Source organism: Plectropomus leopardus, chromosome 7 (assembly GCF_026936395.1).
Source record: "Plectropomus leopardus strain MGB_pleo_1.0 chromosome 7, ASM2693639v1, whole genome shotgun sequence".
NCBI lineage: Eukaryota > Metazoa > Chordata > Actinopteri > Perciformes > Serranidae > Plectropomus > Plectropomus leopardus.
The window spans coordinates 32,230,075-32,253,085 of NC_142182.1; the positions used below are offsets into that span (position 1 = coordinate 32,230,075).

The 23,011-nt window shown below is 38.8% G+C and overlaps 1 protein-coding gene across 5 annotated transcripts in view; it reads left to right on the forward strand.

Moving 5' to 3' along the window:
• The window catches only part of myrf (myelin regulatory factor), a 34,066-nt gene extending 11,228 nt beyond the window's left edge, over nucleotides 1-22,838 (forward strand). For 2 of the 5 annotated variants that reach the window (XM_088080520.1, XM_088080522.1), the window contains exons 2-27: nucleotides 2,163-2,253; nucleotides 2,395-2,685; nucleotides 3,683-3,744; nucleotides 5,013-5,235; nucleotides 6,639-6,739; nucleotides 6,872-6,986; nucleotides 8,638-8,833; nucleotides 8,917-8,993; nucleotides 9,148-9,258; nucleotides 9,351-9,456; nucleotides 11,530-11,730; nucleotides 11,966-12,074; nucleotides 12,258-12,367; nucleotides 12,448-12,608; nucleotides 14,159-14,231; nucleotides 14,321-14,403; nucleotides 14,510-14,578; nucleotides 14,683-14,766; nucleotides 15,322-15,389; nucleotides 16,574-16,648; nucleotides 16,718-16,948; nucleotides 17,121-17,214; nucleotides 17,319-17,381; nucleotides 18,347-18,452; nucleotides 18,605-18,679; nucleotides 19,263-22,838. In XM_088080520.1, coding sequence (XP_087936646.1) covers nucleotides 2,163-2,253; nucleotides 2,395-2,685; nucleotides 3,683-3,744; nucleotides 5,013-5,235; nucleotides 6,639-6,739; nucleotides 6,872-6,986; nucleotides 8,638-8,833; nucleotides 8,917-8,993; nucleotides 9,148-9,258; nucleotides 9,351-9,456; nucleotides 11,530-11,730; nucleotides 11,966-12,074; nucleotides 12,258-12,367; nucleotides 12,448-12,608; nucleotides 14,159-14,231; nucleotides 14,321-14,403; nucleotides 14,510-14,578; nucleotides 14,683-14,766; nucleotides 15,322-15,389; nucleotides 16,574-16,648; nucleotides 16,718-16,948; nucleotides 17,121-17,214; nucleotides 17,319-17,381; nucleotides 18,347-18,452; nucleotides 18,605-18,679; nucleotides 19,263-19,343 — 3,056 coding nt within the window. In that variant the 3' untranslated portion in view covers nucleotides 19,344-22,838. The remainder of the gene's footprint in view (nucleotides 1-2,162; nucleotides 2,254-2,394; nucleotides 2,686-3,682; nucleotides 3,745-5,012; nucleotides 5,236-6,638; nucleotides 6,740-6,871; nucleotides 6,987-8,637; nucleotides 8,834-8,916; nucleotides 8,994-9,147; nucleotides 9,259-9,350; nucleotides 9,457-11,529; nucleotides 11,731-11,965; nucleotides 12,075-12,257; nucleotides 12,368-12,447; nucleotides 12,609-14,158; nucleotides 14,232-14,320; nucleotides 14,404-14,509; nucleotides 14,579-14,682; nucleotides 14,767-15,321; nucleotides 15,390-16,573; nucleotides 16,649-16,717; nucleotides 16,949-17,120; nucleotides 17,215-17,318; nucleotides 17,382-18,346; nucleotides 18,453-18,604; nucleotides 18,680-19,262) is intronic. The other 3 variants (XM_088080521.1, XM_042496725.2, XM_042496726.2) reach the window with 3 other exon arrangements.
• Nucleotides 22,839-23,011: the final 173 nt, after the last annotated feature.

Sequence of the window (23,011 nt, forward strand, 5' to 3'; positions counted from 1 at the left end):
AAGCTTTTAGATGAAGTTATTTTTTATGATGGATGTCATCTGTAGTGAACAAAGAAAATTGGGAAAACACAGTACAGTTATGAACTTCTAAGTCATTTTATGATTATTATTAATGGGATACTTTGCCGATTTTCAACCAGCTTTGTGTCAACACAATGTGGGTTGTATGTGTAAACGAATTATGTTAAACCTCATTCCATCTTACCAGCACCCAGAGCTCCCTGCTCATCCCTTGCATCATCTAGCGGATTTTCATAGGCTCCAGGGCTGTTGCTCAAACTACAGATTGTACTTCCACATTTTTTGTATGCACACAACTACAGACACAAAGAGTATAGAAATGGATCATTACAGATTGTACTAAAGTTAAGCGGTATTTTCAGAATGTCGATAAAACACAATTGGGAGATGACTGCTTTTCCGTTGAGTCATGTTATGCGACTTCCTCTCTTTTTATAACATTCCAAGAAGCATGGCAATGGATGTTCAATTATTAGTAGATTTATTTCTATTGCAGTCACCACACTAGCTGTAATTATTTGCAATTAAAGGCGATGTAGGCGTGTTATGCAAGTGATTACGGAAAGGCAAACCTCTTATAGATGGGATTTTGGGGAGGTGATAGTCCTTGATTTTACAGAGGAATTACGGATTCAGAACTTGTGGATGATCTGCTCAACTTTTGAAGAGTTGTGTGATGCAATAATACCTCTTGTAGCACATAGCCATAGCATCATGTGACCTATAAAAGTCAAAAAGTGTTTCCATTGCAGTTTTGTGAAAATATGACTTTTTCAAATTGCCTGAAATAGCACTTCATACAAGTGTAAAAACTTTTTTGTAATAAATTGGATTTTTTTTTTCAAAATTGATGTGTTTCCATTAGGCATAGTTTAAATTTGTAATTTCAATTTGTGCAATTTGAGAGTTATTGGAACCTGGCCAGGAGAGAAGCACCCCTCTTTCTCTCTCTCTCTCTCTCTCTTGCTCTCTCTGTCAAACTCTGACAAAACTCAGATCAAACTGTAAAAGTAGCCAGTGCAGATCAAAAATGAGCCAAGCAGCATCCTCAGAGACAGAAAACTGAGGCCAAAGCGGAGGTACCAAAAAACTGCAGTTTATTGAATGGCCACAAGACGCTAATGCCAAAACAGTCAAAACAGAGTCAGTCTCCACAGATCCAAATGTTAAAATGCTCAGCTTAATAGCAGAAATAATCATTTAATTTTAACTTTCATGCCAAAAAAAACAAGATAGCAAGAGCCAAAATGTGGAACTCGAGGCTTCAAAAAAGCAGCCCACAAACCTATGAGTGACATCACGGTAGCTGCGTCCATTGTTTTACAATCTATGGCCAAAACAGACGAGTTCACATTATGTCACCCACCAGCAGGAACATTTATTTATCTGATGTCACGCAGTGCATTCTGGTAGTTATAGGTTTTGGACGTTGTGAGCAAAAGAAAATGCCACAGTCCTTTTTCTCTGTTTTCTCTGGTTATGTAGCACTAATTTCAAAATTATATGTATTTTTCTACTGCATAGAAAGTTCTGTTTTGTGAAAAAAAACCTCTTTCTAGCAATTAAATACTTCTTTGACAATGATTGTTTTTTTAAATGGGGAAAGGCAGCTGGGGTACAAAATGATTCCAGTCTATGTAAGCAGTCGGAGGCACTGAATCATCAGTATTTGATCTGTAACGTTGAGTACTAACACATATTTAGACTGCTGGTCACTCCTGTCAGCTTAGTCTTTAAATTCTCAGGAAGCAAATCAGAGCTTTACATCACCTCAAGTACGTGTTCAACTTAAGATTAGGAATTTTTCTAATACAAATGATTCCTTGTAGTAAGGTTCCTCACAGTGTGCAGAAAAAAAGCTCTAAATAATAAACTAGGTTCTTAAGTGTTATTAGATCTATAAATATATATATATATATATATATATATATATATATATATATATATATATATATATATATATATATATATATATACATATATATATATATAGACTGTTTTCCAGGGAATTGTTACGACATAAGCTTGTGTTGAAACTGGAGCTTTAGTGGCAGTGTGTGGAGTTGCTGAAAGAGTCCCGTTGCTAATTCCCAGATGCTCTCCATCTCCCCTCCATGTTCCCGACCCTCCCTTCACCACAGGTCATGATATTATCAGTTCTCTGGAGCCAGCCAACATCGACACCAGTATCCTGGAAGAGTACATCAGCAAGGAGGACGATAGCACTGACATGTCAGTAGGGACTCCATACCAACCCGGCAACGTCAAAACAACACGCACCAACCGAATCAGATCATGTCGTTACAAAGGAATTTGTTTTTTCTGATAAGGCTAATCCCCCTTTTTTCTTCGTCTTCTTCTTCTCTCTCCCAGCTGTTTCTCAGAGGTCCACAGCACCCCAGGACCAAATTACTCATCTCCCCAGGCAGGAGTGTCCTCCTCTGGGGGGCTGGTGTGTGGTGTGAGCCCACCTATTCCACTGCGCCAAGGAGCCCCTCCGCCTGGGCCCCAGAACTGTCAGAACGCCTACCCCCCAGGTCCATCTCTGGGCCTCCGACACAACTACCTCTGCCTGGGACAGCAGCAGCAGCAGCAACAGCAGCAGCAACCACAGCAACAGCAGGCTCACGTCAAGCCTGAGCACAGGGGCCACTACGCCCCAGGGTGAGCACAGCACCTAGGAGACAGTGTAGCATTTGATTTGATTTGATTTATTTAGCACATTTTAAAAATGACAGTATTGAAACCTAAACAAATTGGCTTGAATTAGTTCAAATGCATGGGAGGAAGAAGTCAATAAGCAACTTAACAAAAAAAGTTTTTAAAAAATAGCAGGAAATTTACAAAAAGTTATTCAAAAAAATTACCTGGTAATAAGCAACAAAAAAAAGTAAAACTAAAAAACAAAGACAAAAATGACCTTAAGAAAATTACTTTCAAAAAAGGACAAAAATAAAATAAAAAATGTTTTAATTTAAAAAAAACACAGAAAACTAATGACAATTCAGTGTTAAAGGGGTAAATCCCAGTAAAAACTCAAGGGGCTTGACAGAAACTATCAATCGGTACATATAGTCTCTTAACATGTAATAAAATGCAATAAAAATATAAATAATGAGGGACAGGCAGATGAGGACAGAAATAATTATGTAAAGCAAAAAGGAGAGAAGAAAAGCTGGAGCTGGAATGTTCAAGATGTTTTCACAACTCACATCTTCAACATGAAAGAAGTTGCAACAGATGACATAGTGTATTTCTGTTTAAAGCATGTAACAAAACCACACACACACACCCTACTACAGGCCCATTATGCAATCAATACTTGATTAAGCTTCATTTGTACAAATAAAACACTAGCTGGTGCAGAGGGGGAGGGAGACTGATAACAGATGGAGAGAGAGAGAGAGTCAGATTACATCCTGCAAAAAAAAAAAATCCTGACGCACAAAATCTTGTGTAAAGAACGTCTACACTTAATCTGATTCCAAATGAAAGTTTCTCCCTTTATTATAATGGCAGTTTAGAAAATAAGAAGAATACACAAGGGAGGGCCTCCCAGCTTTAAGCATGGTATATCTTCAAGGATTTTTTAAAAATGATTTTAAAGATGAATAATACTATTGATGTAAAATTATCATCTCCTGGCTTCTTTTTTGTTAAGGACACTACCTGAGTCCCCCCCAGACTCCAGCTCAGAGCCATACTCTCCTCAGCAGGTGAATGGTAAGTGACACATCTGTTTCTTCTTACTACAAAAATGTATATGTGGTAAACATATAATAGACGGAAATGGTGCTTTAAACTGTAGACTGCACTCAGACGCAGTGTCGGAGGAAGCCACTGAAATATTCAAGGTGTCACAGTCAAATCAATATCTGTTACTTATCACTTTGTTGTGTTTGAACAGAGCATAAAGTCAAAAAGAACTCCATGTGCAAGCCAATCAATATATTGAATCCAGTGTGTGTGTCATTTATTAATCAGCGGTTTACATTATTTGTCTTGAAAATGGAGTCGAGTAACATATTTTCTGAACACAGCTTCATAAGTTTTTGTTTCAAGTGTTTCCACAAAGATGACTGTTTTTCTTGTTTCAACATACAAGTTGAACTCCAGCGTTACTCAAAGTCATTATGTACTTCTCGCTGCTCACACACCTGTGTTGGTCTTGCCCATTAGTAAAAAGGTGTGGGAGAGTATTATCTGATGGGCATCCGTCCAGCTCGGCAGTTTGAAACAATGGAAAATAACTAGCTAAGGTTGTAGAGTGCTGCAAGGATGATGGTTTTTTTTTGAGGTTGACACAGAAGTTAGCTTCGCCCTGGTTCCCTCATCAAAAAGCCTATAGGATTTTCCGATTGAATTTTGGATCATTGAAGGAAATAAGCTCTATTGAAAACAGAAGTTTAGGATACTTGCACATTTGTTCAGCAAGATAATCTTCAAGAAGGAACACCACTTTTTTCTAGGTATTTTTTAGGGCTTTTATGGCCTTTATTTGATAGTACAGCTAAATCGATGACAAAAAAATGGGAATGAGAGAGTGAAGATGACATGCAGCAAAGGGCCGCAAGTCGGACTCAAACCTAAGGCCACAGCGCTGACGACACATAGCCTCTGAATATGGGGCGAGTGCTCAACAACAACTGAGCCACACAGCACCCCATGAACAGCACTTTCATGATTTTGAGGTGTAATCAACAGAAGTATACAGCTAGAGAAAGGCTATAAGATCCCACCTCTAAAAAGCCTACAATACATGTCTCCCACTGCCTCCCCAAATCTGAACTGTCATAATATATTTTATACTTATATTCTATTCTGTGTATTTTTGCGTTGTTTTTCTGTTTTGGACTCATTCCTGCAGCACCGTGCTGGGAAGTAGAATAAACTCTAAAATGCAGGACGGATGGACCAATCACGAAGAGAAAAAGCTGCATTCTGTGTTTAAGGTATAATCATGTCGATGTTATGCTCCTTTCATGTTTCAGATCCCCACATGATCAGGACCATGACACCAGAGAACATGTGTCACATGACTCCAACGCCACCCCTCCCACCACACGGGCACTATCCCAGCATGCATCGGGACATGTACCTGAAGCCCGAGCCCATGATATCACAGTATCCCATCGGTCCAGCCACAAGCGGCAGTGGAGACATGCAGCAGAATCAGATGCTCCATCAGCTTCTGCAGCATCCTCAGGGGCAGGAGTGAGTCATGATATATCTTTCTGTTCATCAGTCTTTTTTTAATTCCACCTTTCAAACAAATCAAATGCAATTTAAAGAGCTTTACAGTTTTACTGGAAAAAGAAAACAAGAACCATTTAGGAAATAAGCAAAAATTGATCTTAATAAAAAGAATGAGTGTAAGCCATAACATTTTGATGGTGATAGACTCCATAAAAGCCAAGACTAAAAAGATTTTACTTAGATTTTAGATTTGAGTTCACATTTATCAATACTGCCAGCTTCTCTCAGATCCTCTGGCAGACTGTTCCAACCTTGTGGAGTGTAATGGCTAAAAACAGTAACAACAAATAAAAAAGAGAGGCAGCAGGAAGGGAATACTTACAACCAAAAAAACTGTGGTATAAAAATCCAAGCCAGGGCACTCAGGATGATTTGAAAGCACAAAACCACCCTGAGTGCCTTGACTTCGATCTTTTATATCACAGTTTTTTGGTTTGTTTTTTTTGGTGTAAGAGTTCCTCCCTTTTTTTTGCAGAATCACTGAATGTTTTAGTTTAACTCTTTGGAGGAGCTTAAAAAGAGGAGTCAGAGGATCTGAGGGGCCTTCCTGGTTCATAAACCAAAAACATCTCTAAGATGTTGTCTGGTCCAAGCATTCATCCCATGGATTCTTAAAAAGCCTTAAAAGTCATTGAATTTATTTATCAAAAAGTAAGGCTTTAATTGGTATTAAATCAGTCTTTCAAAGTCTTAGAAATGCTAAGACAGGGGAAGCGGGATTTTATGAATCTTTTTTTTTTAACTGTAAAATCTCGAATTGGTTCCTTAAAAAAATAAACTGATGAAAAAAATACTAAATGTCTCTCAAGTTATGGTTGCCCAAAAAGTCATGTTTTATGTCTTTAGGAATTATGTTTTTTTCTTCAGTGTTGTATTTTGTAACACTGATCTCAAATTTCATTCAGAATAGCATTAAAAAAAACCTGGAATCTGGAATCCCACTTACATTTACGTGCAGGAACCCTGTGTGTGAGCCCATGCAGTGCCTTATAAATTGATACAAGAATTTTTAGAATCTATGTGAAAACCAAAAGGTAGCCAGTGTTAAGTTTTAAAACAGGCGTAATGTGCGCTCTCCTTCTGCACTTAGTCAGAACTCGTGTTGCAGAATTCTGAATTAGTTGCAGCTGATTACTTGTATTCTTTGACAGAACAGAAATGAAAGCATGACAGTAGCTTGCTAGTTATAAAAGTGTCCATCAGTCTCTCCATGTTGCTCAGAGAGAGAAACGGCCTAACTTTGGAAATATTACAGATATACAGGACGGACGGTTGTGCTGTCCAGTTTGTATGGAGCAGGAGAAATGATGGGAAGGAGTCATGTGTACAACCTTTGACTGCGTTTCCATTTCCTCACACAGCGGCATTCCTGTTCACCAGGCCAAGAAGAGGAAGCACTCCGACTCTCCCAACAGCACCCTCAATTCCCAAATCCTCACAGGTATCATCAAACAAGAACCAGGTAGGCAGGCATCTTTCTTCTCTTCCTCGCCTCCGCTACCTCACGCTCACCTGTCTCACCTGCCCCTCAACTCATTCTGCACATTCTCAGCATCTGTCTGTCTCGCTTTAATTGCCGATCTGTTTGTCACAGGTTTAATGCAGGACGCAGACAACGCCTACCTGGACCCAAACTATCAGTGCATTAAGTGGCAGCCTCACCAGCAGAACAAGTGGACACCGCTGTATGACGCAAACTGCAAAGAGCTGTGGGTGGAATTTATTTTGGCATATCTGTGCATCTTTTTGTCTGTATTTTGTGGTGAAAAAAATAGCTGAGAGCACTCTGCAGAGAGCCAAGAATGAGATATGTTATAATTGGTTAAATGAATAATTCAACAAAGTGTACAACAGGAGTGGAAAAGGAATAGTAGGGTTAGAGAGGTCTGCAAATTCCTCAGAGGTGAGCTGTGCGGGGGAGTGAACGAGAGCAGGGTTTCGGCTTAGAAAGACAACGCGAGGAGGGGGTAACAGGAGAAATTAGAGGACTTGTGCTTTTTGCGATGCCAAATAGAAAAAAGTATAGATAGGGAGGGAGGTTAAAATGAACTTCTAAGACCTTTCAGATGTGTTATCAGAACCACCTGGTTGCCCATCACAACATTTAGTACACTACAGCTGTGAAGAGGCACAGAGGGTTTTTATTTGTTTTCAGGTAGATTCATCAAGTCTCTCAGACAATCTCAGTCCTCAGTGTCATAAAGTAATGGCAAAGAAAATAGCAAAACAAGCGCCCAAGGGCCAATGTAGGGGTCTCTAACTATGAGAAGAGGTGTATTTCAGGAGCGGGCCAGAGGTAAACTTTCCTTAGGTGGATCTGCTGACCTTTTTTTCCTTGTTTATTGCAGCCATACACAGTATTTGTCAAGCCTAAAAATCTGTACATCATTTGAGAAAAACATGATAGATGCCAGGGGGAAAAAATCATCCTGTAGAGTGTATATCCTGTTCTAGATCAAAATTTTTCTCCAACTGTCTCATCATTTTGAAACCAGAACACAACAAACATTGATCATGACTAATTTTCAATCCTGCCACTTAAAAAAAGGGTAAAATTGTTGATGTTACTAGCTTTAAGTTAAATCACATATTTTTGGTTCACTGAATGAATGCTTAGCTAACAAATCTGCTACATTTGAAACCATCCCATAATAATCTTGGTTGCTCTGATTTCAAATAAAAAATCCCCAATAATGCCAAAATTAAATGTGACAATTTTATTTATATAGTACCTTTTCAAACAAAGGCTAGTGTTTTACCAAAGTAAAAATGCCAAATGAGTACAATACCAATATCGCAGTAGAAACAGGAGAAAACAGAAAAGAGCGCAAAAAAGTCTTCAGTACTATGAACCAAATATTAGGCCAACAGAAGAACATTAACACGATAAAAATGTTTTTTTTTTTAAAAAAACACATCATGTGCATTGTGACTGACGTGACTGACAACCCCATTTAAATTCTTCAAGGATTTTGAGCTCTTGAGAAAACATTTGGGACTGGAGCCCCAGAAGCCACCTCCCTTCTCTGCCTCTAGTTTATTTACATAAAAATGTCTTAGACACTATGTGAACATCATAAGAAAGTAATAAAGGTTTCAGTCACCATCTCCATATTAGCTCCTACAAATAGATTTTGTGAATTTTGTCTGTATCTTTACCAAATAACATACATTATACATGCTCCATCCACATGTGTGTCTCTCTGAAGGCTTGCACCTAAAAACGTGAACGACTCCAGTAACAAAGTCAAGAGTCTCCCCCTGGTGATAATAAAGGCAAAACTCAGCAGTATGCAGCAGTTTTTAAACTTTCTACAAATTCACTTTATTCCTGTGTCACATCTCTTTCCCTGTCTGCAGTCCAATGCCTACCTACCGTGTTGATGCTGACAAGGGCTTCAACTTCTCCCTGGCTGATGATGCTTTTGTTTGCCAGAAGAAGAATCATTTCCAGGTCACAGTATACGTAGGCATGCTGGGAGATCCCAAGTACATTAAGACAAGCGAGGGCCTGCAGCCCATCGACTGCTTCTATCTCAAACTCAATGGAGTGAAGGTGCGTGGAGGCAAAGCAGTGACTGACACATCAGCTTGTAGATCTACAGAATTTAGTGTATATGTCTCTCTCTTCATTGCCAGGTGGAGGCCATGAATCAGTCTATAAGTGTGGAGCAGTCACAGTCTGACCGCAGCAAAAGACCCTTCAAACCAGTGCTGTGAGTCTGAACTTTAAAAAATAATTAAGGGATTTTTGTGAATCACGTGGAAAGGAAGTACAATATTAACTACAGAAATGACTAAAACAGTTCACAGAACAGTATCCAGCTGTAGATTTTGTGCATAATGTGCTTGTGATTTTGCCCATCTCAGGGTCACGCTGCCCGCAGAGCAGGTCACAAAGGTCACAGTGGGGCGGCTCCACTTCAGCGAGACCACAGCGAATAACATGAGGAAGAAGGGCAAACCGAACCCTGACCAGAGGTGACAGACACCACATGTACACAGTATGATCCACTGTGATCCTGTCAAAGCTCCAGCAGTCACATCTCCTCCTGATGTTTTGGTCCTCGCAGGTATTTCATGCTGGTGGTGGCGCTGCACGCACAGTCCCACAATCAGAGCTACACTGTGGCTGCCCAGGCGTCTGAGAGGATCATCGTCAGGGTAACGTCTGGCCATGTCTGTCTGCCTCCTACAACAATCATATATCCCTTGTGAATGTGACACCTTTGGTCTCCTTTACTTCAGCTTTCTGCTCTTCAGAATCACAATGTAGATCTCAACATCTTTCCGTCCGTCTGTCTTTCTTTTCCTTTGTCTGTGTGGCTGTGATCCGCAGCACACTTACTGTACACTCAAACATACACAGAAGGCTGTGCAGTAAAAAACATCTATTCTCAAGATGTCAACCTTTCAAGTGCTAAGAAAAACAGCCTTGTTTAAAAAAGAGAACTGTCTTAACCTTTAAGACTTGCAGTGGTGGAAGTACTGAACTTAAGCAAGAATTTGAGGTACTTGTACTTCACTTGAGTATTTTGTTTTTATGCTACTTTATACTTTTACTCAACTACACTTCAGAGGGAAATACTGTTCTTTTTGCTTCACTTCACTTATCTGACAATTGTAATTACTTTACAGATTAAGTAGTTCAGCTGCAATAAGTTAATTCAAAAAATGATTTGCCAACCATTTTGATAAACATTTAATTTCTTTTTGTTTGTTTGTTGTTTTTGTTAAAGAATAATTTTGAGTTTTGGCGTTTGTTTTTTTTTTTTTACATTTTTGTTTTTTAAATTTGGAGTTTTTCAGATGTGTTATTTCCTTTAAAAAATCATTTAATAATTTTGAGTTTGGGGGTGTTTTTTATTTATTTATTTTTTTAAGTTTTAATACTTTGAAGTACATTTTCTGATAATAATTACTTACTTTTACTTAAGTAACATTTTCAATGCAGAACTTTTACTTGAGTATTTTCACAGTATAGTATTAGTACTTTAACTTAAGTAAAGGATCTGGATACTTCTTCCACCACTTAAGAGTTGAGAGAAAAATCACTTATCACTTAGGTACAAGGCTTTCAGAAAACAGTACATTGAAGAAAGAAGTAACACACACAAAACACAGCTTTAATGAAGACAATGTTTTGATACTACTTGGATCTTTGTCAGGTCAAAAAAACCCATCTTTTTTGATGTGATGAAGATCCAAGTAGGATTGAATGGTCTTCATTAAACCTGTTTGGCATGGAGTCAGTGTGCAGGCATCACTTTTTTCCTTAATTAACTCATATAGAAACATCTGATTTTGAAATTAAAAAATTAAAGATGGAGATATATGGTTTTCACTGGACAGCAATGGCATGGCACTTACTCCAGATGTGTACATACAGTGTATAGTTGAAGGTATACTATGCAAGAAATGTCAGCTACAGTTTGTAAGCAGCAACAGTAAAAGTAAGAGCCAACCTATATATGTGCACTTTTCCGGTGCTGTTTCCACATTTTTTTAGCTCCTTCCTAGTTGTATGCTGCTTATTGTAAGGTATCTGGTCACTACTTCTGACCTCAACTGCATGCTGTGCCAAGGAATGTCCTGAACACAGCAAAATGAGAGGGAAAAAAAAAGAAAATTTAGGCAGAGGGCAAAGTCTCTGCATAAGAATACGCTGCCACACACTTGTAGTGGGTCATACATGATGATTGAGAGGGATTATTTCAATGTGAGTGTAAACATTGTCCTTTTGGAAAATTCTGCATAGTATACCTTGAACTGCATGGGCTTAAGTAGCATTAGAGCTATTTGAAAGCTACACGATTGTTTACTTTTAGACAAAGGGCCATCATAAGATCACAATTTAGGGGATAATTGTGTTGGTTCAGTAAATTTAAACAGTGACTAATCAATAAGCTGTAATGTAATGTCAATCTTTTGCATCTTGTAAAGGAATAGTTCCACATTTATGTAATATGCCCATTTGCTTTCTTACCTTACCTTTCTTACCTTCTGGTAACGTGGAAATGTAAAAAGAACAGATTGTGGTTGCTTTATGGAGGGTTATGCATTAGACCACTGGAAGAATAGTGTCAATCTTCTCATTTATCTCTCGGTGAGAAAGTGAGTAAGCATATTTTACCAAATGTTGAACTACTCCTTTAAAATATTGTTGTTATTTGGATCTTTGTTGGCATATCTTTTAGAAACATCTGAATTGCTGTTTGTCTGTGCACCTTCTCCTTTTTCTCTCTGTTACAGGCATCCAACCCAGGCCAGTTTGAGAGTGACAACGAAGTGCTGTGGCAGCGCGGCCAACTGCCAGACTCAGTCTACCACCACGGCAGAGTCGGCGTCAACACAGACCGGCCGGACGAGGCCCTTGTTGTCCACGGCAATGTGAAGGTCATGGGCTCGCTGGTGCATCCGTCTGACATCAGGGCCAAAGAAAATGTCCAGGAGGTCAGGATGACACTCAGTGTGTATGTATATGGGTGTGTGTTTGTGCATGTGCGTGTGTCAGTGTGTCATTGTGTGCCTCGTCATCATGAACCACGTCATCCAAAAGTTCATGCTCAGCACAGCTGTGCAGTTTTGTCTTTTCATTGTATTTGATCAAAGCGTTTTCATCTGCAACATGCACATTGTGTTTTCATACCATCTGCATGGGCGTCATTCTCATTCTGTCTGTGTGTAGGTCGACACCACAGACAATTTGAAACGGATTTCTCAGATGAGGCTGGTCCATTATCAATACAAGCCTGAGTTTGCTGCAACCGTGGGCATAGAGAACACTGCAGAGACTGGTAACAACCTCATAAGTAACAACTTTCAATGTTGGCCTCCTTCATCTCATTTCTTTGTACATTATGTTATCATCTCGGTCTTAATATTTGATCTGTCTTTTGCTCTATTTCATTGTTATACAAGTGTGTCCTGTGTCTTTATCTGCTGTTATTCACTCCAACACGTGTTTTATCCTCCTGCAGGAGTCATCGCTCAAGAGGTTCAGCAGATCTTGCCTGAAGCAGTTAAGGAGGGGGGTGATGTGGTGTGCGCCAATGGAGAAACTATCCCCAACCTGTTAGTGGTCAACAAGGTAATGACGACACATAAACATCAGTACGCACAGACCTCACTTCCAAACACACTAACAGCTCTCTTTCTCTCATTTCAAAGGAGCGAATCTTCATGGAGAACGTGGGAGCTGTGAAGGAGCTGTGTAAGCTGACAGACAACCTGGAGACTCGTATAGACGAACTGGAGCGCTGGAGCCGCAAACTGGCCAAGCTGCGTCGCCTTGACAGCATGAAGAGCACCGTGAGTGGAGGCACTGTCAGGTGAGACAAAAGAGGAGAAATCATCTCAGATGGGATGCCGCTTAGCTTACCTGGTAGAGCAGGCGCCTCACGTACAAAGGCTATGTCCTTGCTGCAGCGGTTGCAGGTTTGATTCTAGCCTCAGCCCTTTGCCTCATGTCATCATTTCATTTATTTTTTTGCACCATTAAAAACAGTAACCAAAAACAAAAAGAATACAGAAAAAACAGGTGCTGGAGAGCTTAGAAAGCCGAATGTGCTTATACTGTAGAAATACCTCACTGAAGGTAACACTGTAAATTACAAATAATACCATAAATTACAAGTAACACCATAAATTACAATACTTTGATGCAATCTATATAAAATTGGGTCAGCAACACACAACACAAAGATCTAGAAAAATTATGAGTGTCTGTGCATGTGTAAATGTGAATGTATATGCGTACATTTGAGTGTGCATGTGCACATAATCAGACTGTGGGTTACAATATACTAATGAAAGCTATTAGGGGGCTTCATCCCCCCTCTCTCTGCCCCGCTCACGCTATAGCTTTCCTAGCGAATAAAAGCAAAAAAAAAAAAAAAAATCATAATAATAATCTTAAAAACAAGAAGAAGTTATCTCAAATTTAGGCTCCAGGGGGCAACCCCTGCATAGGCTGAGGCCTTGGCAGTGGTCTGGGTCTCACCTGTGGCCCTCTGCTGAATCTCATGCCCTCTCCCTCCACCTTGTCACTAAGCTGCACTGGCAATAAAAAGCCCAAATTAGGCTTTAGGTTGGGTATTATACTGTGACTATGTTTACATCCACAAAACATAAAATGTTTGTTCTTATTCTGACAAAAAGGAGAATATTCCGATCAGGCTGTTTACATGACAAATGAAAAAGAATATTCTACTAATACTCCTATTTACATGTAGTCCTGCACACTTTGACACATCAAAATATCGTAAAGCAGAATGGCTGGTGCCACTTTTGCCATTTTGCGTCTTAACTTAAATATAGGATTGAAAAAAAATCCATGGGTGGTGGATTTGTTCAACCATGCAAACACAGAGCCCCTCTTTCATTACCTTCATGAAAATGTTGGCATTGTAATCATTGCACATATCCAAAAACTTCTTATTCTTCTTCCAGTCTTTAATAATGTTTTAAAGACAGAGTTTCTCTCTGTCTCTTACCAGCTGTTGGTGAGTTAGTTTGTGTACAACACACCCATGCAAACACACAGAGTTGACTGTAAACACACAAAAGGCTGCATGTTGCAAACTGTGGTTAAAAACCCCAGTTCAGATGCATGTTCTGAATGTGCTGTATACATCTCCAAAGAATGCTCCTAAAACCCAACTAATGCTGGCATATCCCACATGTCAATATGAAAAAATGTTTTATTAAAAATTATTGTATCCAATAGGAATACATGACCCATATAAAATTCAGAATACTGTCATATTCTGAATAATAATGGAATATCAGTGTGCTTGTAAATGTAAATGTAATGAAAAAGAGAATCTTGTATAATTAGAAAACCTTTAAATGATTTCTTTTGTTTTTCTTGTCTATGTAGCCAATCAGGGAGTTACTTCAGCAGAACAGGAAGTGGCCCGCTCAAGAAGAAGACGGTCAAACCTGGGAGCAAGGTCCGTGTTGAAAATTATGTATTTAAACAGAGTCACAAGTGAACAGCAGGATTCACATCTTTAATGTAATCTGTGCACTTTAATTGCAGAATTCACCTCCGGATCAGGGCTGCATCAGCCAGAGGTTCATGCAGGGAACCATCCTGGCTCTGGTCATTGTCATGGCCTTCAGGTAAGACTGAGCTGAATGGATCTGAGCAGTGAGTAGTGGTTTAAAAAGAAAAAAGAAAACGTGCCGTAGTTACATAATGATGAGGTGCCATATCTTCATTTTTCAGTGTAATTTCCATGTCCGTCCTGTATGTGTTGACTCTTCACCACAGAGGAGACGTCACAGAGAAAGATGGGTAGGTGCTTTTAAGGCAGAAAGACATTAAAGCTTTATAGTGAAAGAAATCAATTTTTCACCTCTGTTAATGTCTTTTTGTAAATCTGTTCCTGCTTTCTGTAGCTATGTTCCTTCCTGTGTTCTCTACATCTCTTGGATGCCCATCTTCACTGCCACTGTAACTTTCTGTCCACCTGTCTGCCCATGGTAGGCTTTCAGCACCTGCCTTTCTCGCTAAGTTTCATTTCCTGATCTGCTCTCTCAGTCTTATCTTTGATTTCTTAGTTGGGTGTTTCTGTGTCCAGCCTGAAAGGAAATCAAGAGTCACATATCTAAACACCCTATAATTAATTGGGTTTTAAATATATAATTATTTTACCTAAACCAGTGATTCCCAACTGGTGGGTTGCGGTCCAAAAGAGGGTCATGGGTCCATTCTGAATGGACCGCAGGTAACTTGTGAACGTGCCAGTTTTGTAAAAAAAAAAAAACAAAAACAACACTTTGTTATGAAGTATGTTGAATTTCTGGCCTGGGGCTTTTATTTTGAAGTGGCATTTCTGATTATGCTTGGTTTATTTTTTTTATGTTCCAAGCCAAGGGGTGGTTCCCATTTCATATGGGCTAATATGGGGTCATTTGAAATGTGTGGACCTTGAACTAATGACTGGTGAAAAATCTGGACCCTGTGACTGGACCAGTTAGGGACCACTGACCTTAAGCATGCTCTTGACCTCCTGTGCTGCCATCTGATTGGTGCAGGTCCAGAGCTGCACTGGGATCAGTACGCAAGAGTCCATATACTCCGCTGTCCACCACCCCTGCACCAGGTAAGTGGAGTGTTTGCACAAAAGGGCTGGGAATCATTTAAAAAAAATTGCAGTACCAGCACCAGTACTCTTAAAGTGATACCAAAAGAGTACGTCATTTGTTACCTTTTTTTACTACTTCATTCGATACCTATCATGTATATGAAAGCATTCAGTTGTGTAAAAGCTCTACTTTTGAAAGTGGCATCTTGGCATGTTGAATTTCCAAATAAATGAAGCTCAACTTCACCACATTACAGACTGTATGGGTTGTAGCTGTTGGACCAATCACATGTCACGTGAAATAGGAGGATGCTTGCAGTGATTGGCTTTTAGCAAAACCATGCAAATAGTCATTTTTTAGATTTTGGTACAAAAACCTTCAAATGCAGGCATTGTTTGGCTGGAGAACTTTTGATACTACTTGGTATTGGGTTATTTGGTCAAGAGCTTGTTAATGTGCTAACTGGCTAACTATGGTCATGACAGTATTTCAGTCTTTTCAAATGGCGTTTACACACCAACGCCATCTGCAGGTATGGAGGGGGATCTCCCTTCACTCAACATAATATACGTATATGTGCATGTCGTCTGCAGCCTTTGCTATGTGTTTATGTGCAACTTTTTGGCCGAGACACAGGCGATGCAACAGTCTTTCATTGGCACTAGTTCTTTGATGTCTGTTTGGTGTGTCTGGGCCTTACCCTTTTGTAATCCGGGCAAAATAGCTTGATTTCTTTCAAAAACATGGGCAGAACGCAATTAGCAATGAAAGAAGAAATTTAAAAATTATAATAAATCTATTAAATTAATTTTACATATGTAATTATTACTATTTTTAATATAGTTTTTAGGAAATGTACCCCTACTTTTTTTTCTAAATCTACAAATTTCTTCCTATTTATTTGGGACATTTCTTGCCAATTTGCTCATTGTCTTTTTTTCACATGTTTTTGGACATCAATTTGCTCAGGGCTCAAAGGTTTAAATACTTGTGATGGGCATCTGAATGCAGCACAAGAGAAGTGATGCTGATCCTGGTTTTAATGGGTTAAAGCTATTGAGTACTGATACCCGGCCCCACTGACCACCTTTGTTTGGCAGTTTTGAAAAGCATAGCAATTAACGCACTTCCTCAAGGAATGAAATATGCATATATTTTACAGATCTGATGGTTTTCTCTCATTCTCTCATAAATCCTGCAGCCTGCTGTTCAACTTCAACCATAAACAACCAATCAGCGACAGTTTTGACACTGAGTAACAACCAATCCACATCAGGTTAGTAAGTAAGTATGATATGTTTTCTTGTTTTGGACATTTGTCTTCAATGCAATTATCCTCCTCCAGATTTAGGCAGCCTGGTTCCCACACCAGGCTATAGTAATCAGAAGGGCAAATCCAGATCAATGGACAAGGACCGCAGCAATAGAAACCGTCTGAGTCACACCTCAGCGCCTTTGTACTTTGCCAAATCTAAAAAGCCGGTACCCACAGATCTGGGCGGAGTGGGATCTACCAACCGCCTGCCTCCAGGTCAGCCACCACAGCCACGCAGACAACGCAGCGTACACACAAAGGGTAAATCCACAAACACAGCCCAGACGCGGCACTTTCTTCACACAGTATGCAAACACAGTAAAAGCATGTGTTTGTCAACAGCAAACAAAGCTTATGTACAGACTGTAAGGTGGAATGCTACAGCATGGGCACAAGTGCTCATAGTGCAGCTTTTTTTTTCTTTTTTTTGCAGGAGGTAGGTCAGCTCCCTCTCTGAGCAGTCTGCATATCGTGGAGACCAACCAAGAGATCACAGCACAAAGTTGCGCAACACCTGAAAGCTGCAGGTATATACAAAACAGTTGACATACTGTGTGTTTGCCTTTTACACTGTTTGAATTCAGGTCTTGATGCTCACTGCTGATGCAACTTTTGTCCGTGTTGACTCTAGCTACACAGTGTCACTCCATGGAAACAGGAATTCCTCCATCTCACAAATCACTTTGCACATGATGTGAGTACGCAAACATCACACTATCTACATAACTGCAGGCATGCAACGGTAATGATTTACGTTACAGGTCCGTGAATTCCTAATCATTTTCTAAGAAGGTTTCATGAAAGAAAACCATGTGAACCATGTGAAAGAACCATGTGGTTTTGCACTAATTATTAGTAAATGGGAGGCCGTTTTTATTTGGTACACTTAGAATGAAATAACTCCAATTAATTTGCTAAACTAGCTTTACCATGATTCTTGTTGTCAGTGCACAGCATGTCAGCTAAAAATAACTTTTTTTTCACAAGCAATCAGTGGTGATTGAAATACCTGAAAGCCATACTTGAGTAAAAGTACAGATATCTCACCGGATAACTTTGCCTATTGGAATTTTACTTGAGAAAGCATCTGACATTAACCACACTTAAGTATCAAAAGTTATTTTATTATATTAAATGTACTTAAATATTGAAAGTAAAAGTACAAGTAAATGCTGTTAGCATACACCAAGTGAAAAGTGGAGCCTACATTACATGAAATGTGGTCTTTTTACAACAAGGATTTAAAGAACAAAATCCAGTTTTTCCTTCCCTCCCATTCCTTCATTTGTGTTTCTATCCTCATTTTCTTTCCTACTTTCCTTCCCTAATTTGTAGTAAGTAACTAAAATGCCTAGTGGAAATGTTTTGTAAGTAAAAGTTAAAGTTGACAAAAATATAAAAACTCAAGTAAACTACAGATACTACCAACAAATACTTAAGTACTGTAACAAAGCATTATTATATTACAGCACTGCAAGCGATTCAGCAGTAATGAGGAGAAGGGTTGATGAATACATTTTAACTTTTACCTGTAATAAGTCCCAAATTACATCCAAGCATTACTTGGAAATTGTTAGGAAACAAACGAACCATAAAACAAAGTGTAACCTCTTTCAGCTGTAGGCCACAGACGCATAAAGCATATTTAATACATTGCAGGTCCACGATCAGCGTGTGGGTACGACAATGTGGAGCCACAAAGGGACGCTTGTGTCCCAACCACACAGAGAGAGAGCTCTTTGGTGGACAGAGTACATCAACAAAGGTACATAATGATGATCCACCACATCATCAAAGCATACTTTATTGTATCTTTCTACCACTACAAATGTGTCATATTAGCATTTTTTATTCATAAAAACGTATTGACATACTGCACATTACTTGTTGACACTGACACTGATTCTTTTCTCTAAGGGGACTCATCACCTGTGGTCTGTGCCTGTGCTGTCCTTCCAGGACGTCACCTATCACTTCCGTGTCTCCCTGTCTGTGAGTAATTTTCACCTTCAAAATATGAGTAGCTTTCAGGCGCTGTGTGGTTCCTCTGAGTTTTAGCCCAATATTTTGGTACTTATGTCGGACTTATGCAAAACAACTTTTCAAGTAAATTCACTTTCACAGAATAATCATGAGAGATGGTGTGAGCTCCCGTGATCTTGATTGTTTGTTGACAGGTGGTCATGAAAGTTGGTCCAAGCTGTCTTAAAGGGGTAATTCACCCAAAAATGAAAATACAATCATTATCTACTGACCCTCATGCTGATGGAAAGTCAGGTGAAGTTTTATGGTCCACAAAATACTGCCGCAGTTTCACAGGGAAAAGACATTGCTCTCATCTCCCAAATAATTGAAGCAAGTGGAGACCGGGATTTAATAATAATAATAATAATAATAATTAATATTATTATTCATATTATTAATTTAATTTTCTAATTTAACTTAATTTTAACTATGTTTTTAAAAATGACTAATAAATCTACCTTGTACCTTGTGTCTTGTATTGAAGGCATTAGTTTGAATAAAGTCAATGACTGATTAATGATTTTTATGTCCATATGCTTTTCATTGACAGAGTGAAGTGAGCTGTGCCACTGAAGGAGAAACCTCTTCATACTCTGACTACCATTTTCTCATTCTGAGCAGCTGTGTGTGAGCAGGAAGAGGACGTTTCCCAGTACCTTCACAGTACACGCATTATGCCACATTTTTCCTTTGTGGTTCCATTTGTACGCTGTTGGATGGGTTAGGGTTTTGTCGCGGTATTGTACATTATTTTTAAAGATATTCATACAGAACAAACTATATACCACTGTCCCCTCTGTAATTCCCTCCATGTGTATATGCATTAAGACATCTCTTTTTGCTGAGTTTGAAACACTGTTTTTTTTCTTCTGTCACTGGAAATGTTCTAGATCACTGTAATACGACTGTGTTGTGCCACTGTTAACTGAGTCCATGAGTTTATAGCTTTTTTATTAATAATCGCCAAGTCTTCCATACTTAACAAGCCATAATTACTTTTCATCAGAACTGAAGTTTCTAAATGATGTCCAGGCTGAGATACTGTAGATGACGCTGCACACATTTTTGTTTCATTTTTTAAATACATTGAATCTGTACGTACACTGAAGCCAGTGTCGACCGAAACAGAAACACTTGTCAATAGTTTTATACACTGGAGAGAAGATCATTGGCCTCTGCTACAGGCCTCAGTGAATGCTTGCAACTCGCACTGAAAATATACCTCAGTAGTGCACACTGGCAAATCCTGAGTCTCTACAGTGGAGCATTGTGTTGCTGCAGTCGACTAGACTGTCTGCTGTCTCCTCATGCAGCATCTGACTGAACACTGCACAGAGGAGGACCCACTGTGCAGTATTCCTATTGTGACATTAAAAGAAACATCAAATTGTTACATTAAAGGAGCAGTGTGTAAGATTTAGGGGGATTTAGTGGCATCTAGTGATGACAACTGCAGATTTCAACCAGCTGAAAGTTTCTTCAGTGTTTGTTGTTTATGGGGTTTTTACTGGGTGCCAAATTATTCACGGAGGTCTCCTCCTCTTCAAAACAAACAGACCTAGTGATTCAAACTGGTGAAAAAACTAAATAAAGCCATTTCATGTTAAGATCAGTGATTTTCCACTGCTCTCATTGCAGAAGGAATAACTATGGTGGCTGATGCAATATGTGGATGGCCCTTTCTAGAACCAGTGTTTGGTTTATTATTTGGTTTATTCTGGGCTACTGTAGAAATGTGGCGGTGCAACATGGCAGTCTCCATAGACAAGAACCTGCTCCTTATGTAGATAGAAACACCTCATTTTAAGGTAACAAAAGCACAATTCTTATTTTCAGGTGATTAAACACTAAAGAAAACATACTTATTACATCTTATTCCATCTCTTCCAATAAAGCCCTGTAAATCCTACACACTGGACCTTTAACTAAGTATGCAAAAGCATACTATTACACAGAAACCTATATTATTATCCCTCAAATGTAGGCATACAAGTCACAGTTATTTCAGCAGATTCACTAAAAGACATGTGGTAAGACTGAGTAAGTAAACAAATCACTGGAAATGAACATGTAGAAACACTGACAGCTTTTAGCAACTGGTGGAGCTACCACAAGTCCAACACTGACAATATTTCAAGAAACACTGGAAGCGTTACACTGTATTTTGCAAACTGGACAGAATGCTGGCGAGGCAATAAATGGCATATATCATTTCAGGTGCATGCCCAATCATTTCTCTAAAATGATGCGTCTCAGCTCAAAGGCAACCAAAATCTGCCTCAGCTGTGGAAATTCCATTTTAATGACTCGATCATGGAGCTGAGAAGGATTTACATTTATTTACGCACACTGCAGAGATAAAATTGGATCTTGTACACTGGACTGTTTCATGAATTTCTCTGGATATTTTGAATAATTTTCCTGTGCCTATACAATTAAGAATATGCAGTGATAACACTTTGAGTATAACTGAATTGTATGTAATTGTATGTTGTTGTTTTTTTTAGTATCCTGTCTTGTTTTAAATCCATTCTCCACTTACTCTCACCACCCTGTTCTTGTTGCTTTTGTCAAAAATGAGTTTTTAAATCCATACTTGTCTGTTTTCAGGACGAAAAACAAAATAGTGTATCTTAAATGTAAAATCAATATTAAATAGGAACAACAGCCATCTGACAAACATTTATGGAATTTATCATATATTAAGTCACTGTAAAATGCTTTCAGTATACTTATTATGACTTCAGTGGGTATAGTGTTATATTTTAGCTTATTTATAATGCACCAGCTAGCATAATGAAACCACTGTAGCACTTTTTGCACTGTATATATGAACTGCTTTTGCTCTATCCAGTGCACCAGACTGTTTCCACGTACTTTGGTAGAACTGCAAAACATGTAACTGTATAGCTTCATTTTGTTACTACCAATGCTCCTTTTTATCGGATGTGTTTTACCATATTGTTTTTATAGTTGCTGTTTTTGGAGGGGTTGTTGTATTATCAATAATAGATTAACTTTTTGCTAATGGAGCCCAGAAATGATTGACAAACATGTAAACACACACCAGTACATTTCTAATTTTAGCACTATTTGTTAAGAGAAAATGCCATAACACTATAACTCATTGAGTACTTTAAAAGGGATAATTAGATTTTTTTGAAGTGGGGTTGTATGGGTTAGTTATCCATAGTCAGAGTATAACATACAGTAAATGTCAGTCAGAACGCATCCAATTTGGAGAAACAGGCTGGAGTCTGATACGGAGGCTAAGCAATGAACTGCTGTGGATGGGGTCAGCAACAAAATGTCTTTTTGCTACTTAAATAAAGTCCCACTTTAAAAAACAATTTAAGTTTAAATGCACGCTATGTTGAAAGAATTGACAGTGCTTTATCTTAAAGTCAGACAGCCTGTTTTGATGAGAAAGCTGTTAAATTGTTTGGTTCCCCATCTTTTCTGTCATCAAAGCCACCAGACTCCATAGAGAAAAACAGTGATTTTAGCTCGATGAACACGGGAGCTGCTGGTCTACTGCTGCCTCTATCCCCTGCTCCTGTCAGTTAGTTTGCATTATTGTGTAACTTTGGTGAATCCGAGCTGACCCTTATAAGTGCCAAAGTTACACAATAACACAGACAAAATAACTGTTTGAGGTAGCAGTAGACCTGTATTTTCTGTATTTGGTGATGTTAAATCACTGTTTTTCATAATGGAGTTTCTCAAGTGAACATCTCATAGCTTCATTTTCCAGCTGGTAATCACTGTCTGTGGATAAGAAAAAGCAAAGAAAACATTTTAAATTTAATGTACGCTTTGACTGATATTTATTACTTTTAGCTAAAATTTGTTTTGTTGCTGCACCACATCAGTAGATTGCTTCACTTCCATGTTGTACTGGGGCCTACTTCTCCAATCTGGGGATGTGCAGATTGACTTCTATCGTATGTTATGTACAGTCTAGGAATAAATACTGCCAACAACTCCACTTCAAAAAAAAATCCGAACTATCCCTTTAATATCAATGTCTTTTTAGCCCATTTTATTATTACATTTTCAAAGCCTTTTGTCAAAAATATGCTGTAATACTATGTAAATGCATGTAGTAAATAAATTTGTGATTGAATTTGCTGGTGTGTTGTGTCAAACTACTTCAAAAGCTGAGAACAAAATGCTCATTCTGCCCAATAGATGGCAGCCCAAGATTTACTAACAGTCCTTTAGGGACCACGTCATGTTTCCCCCTGATATTAGCCTTTCAGGTAGCGAAGTGTCTACCGCGAATGCTGTGATGTCTGT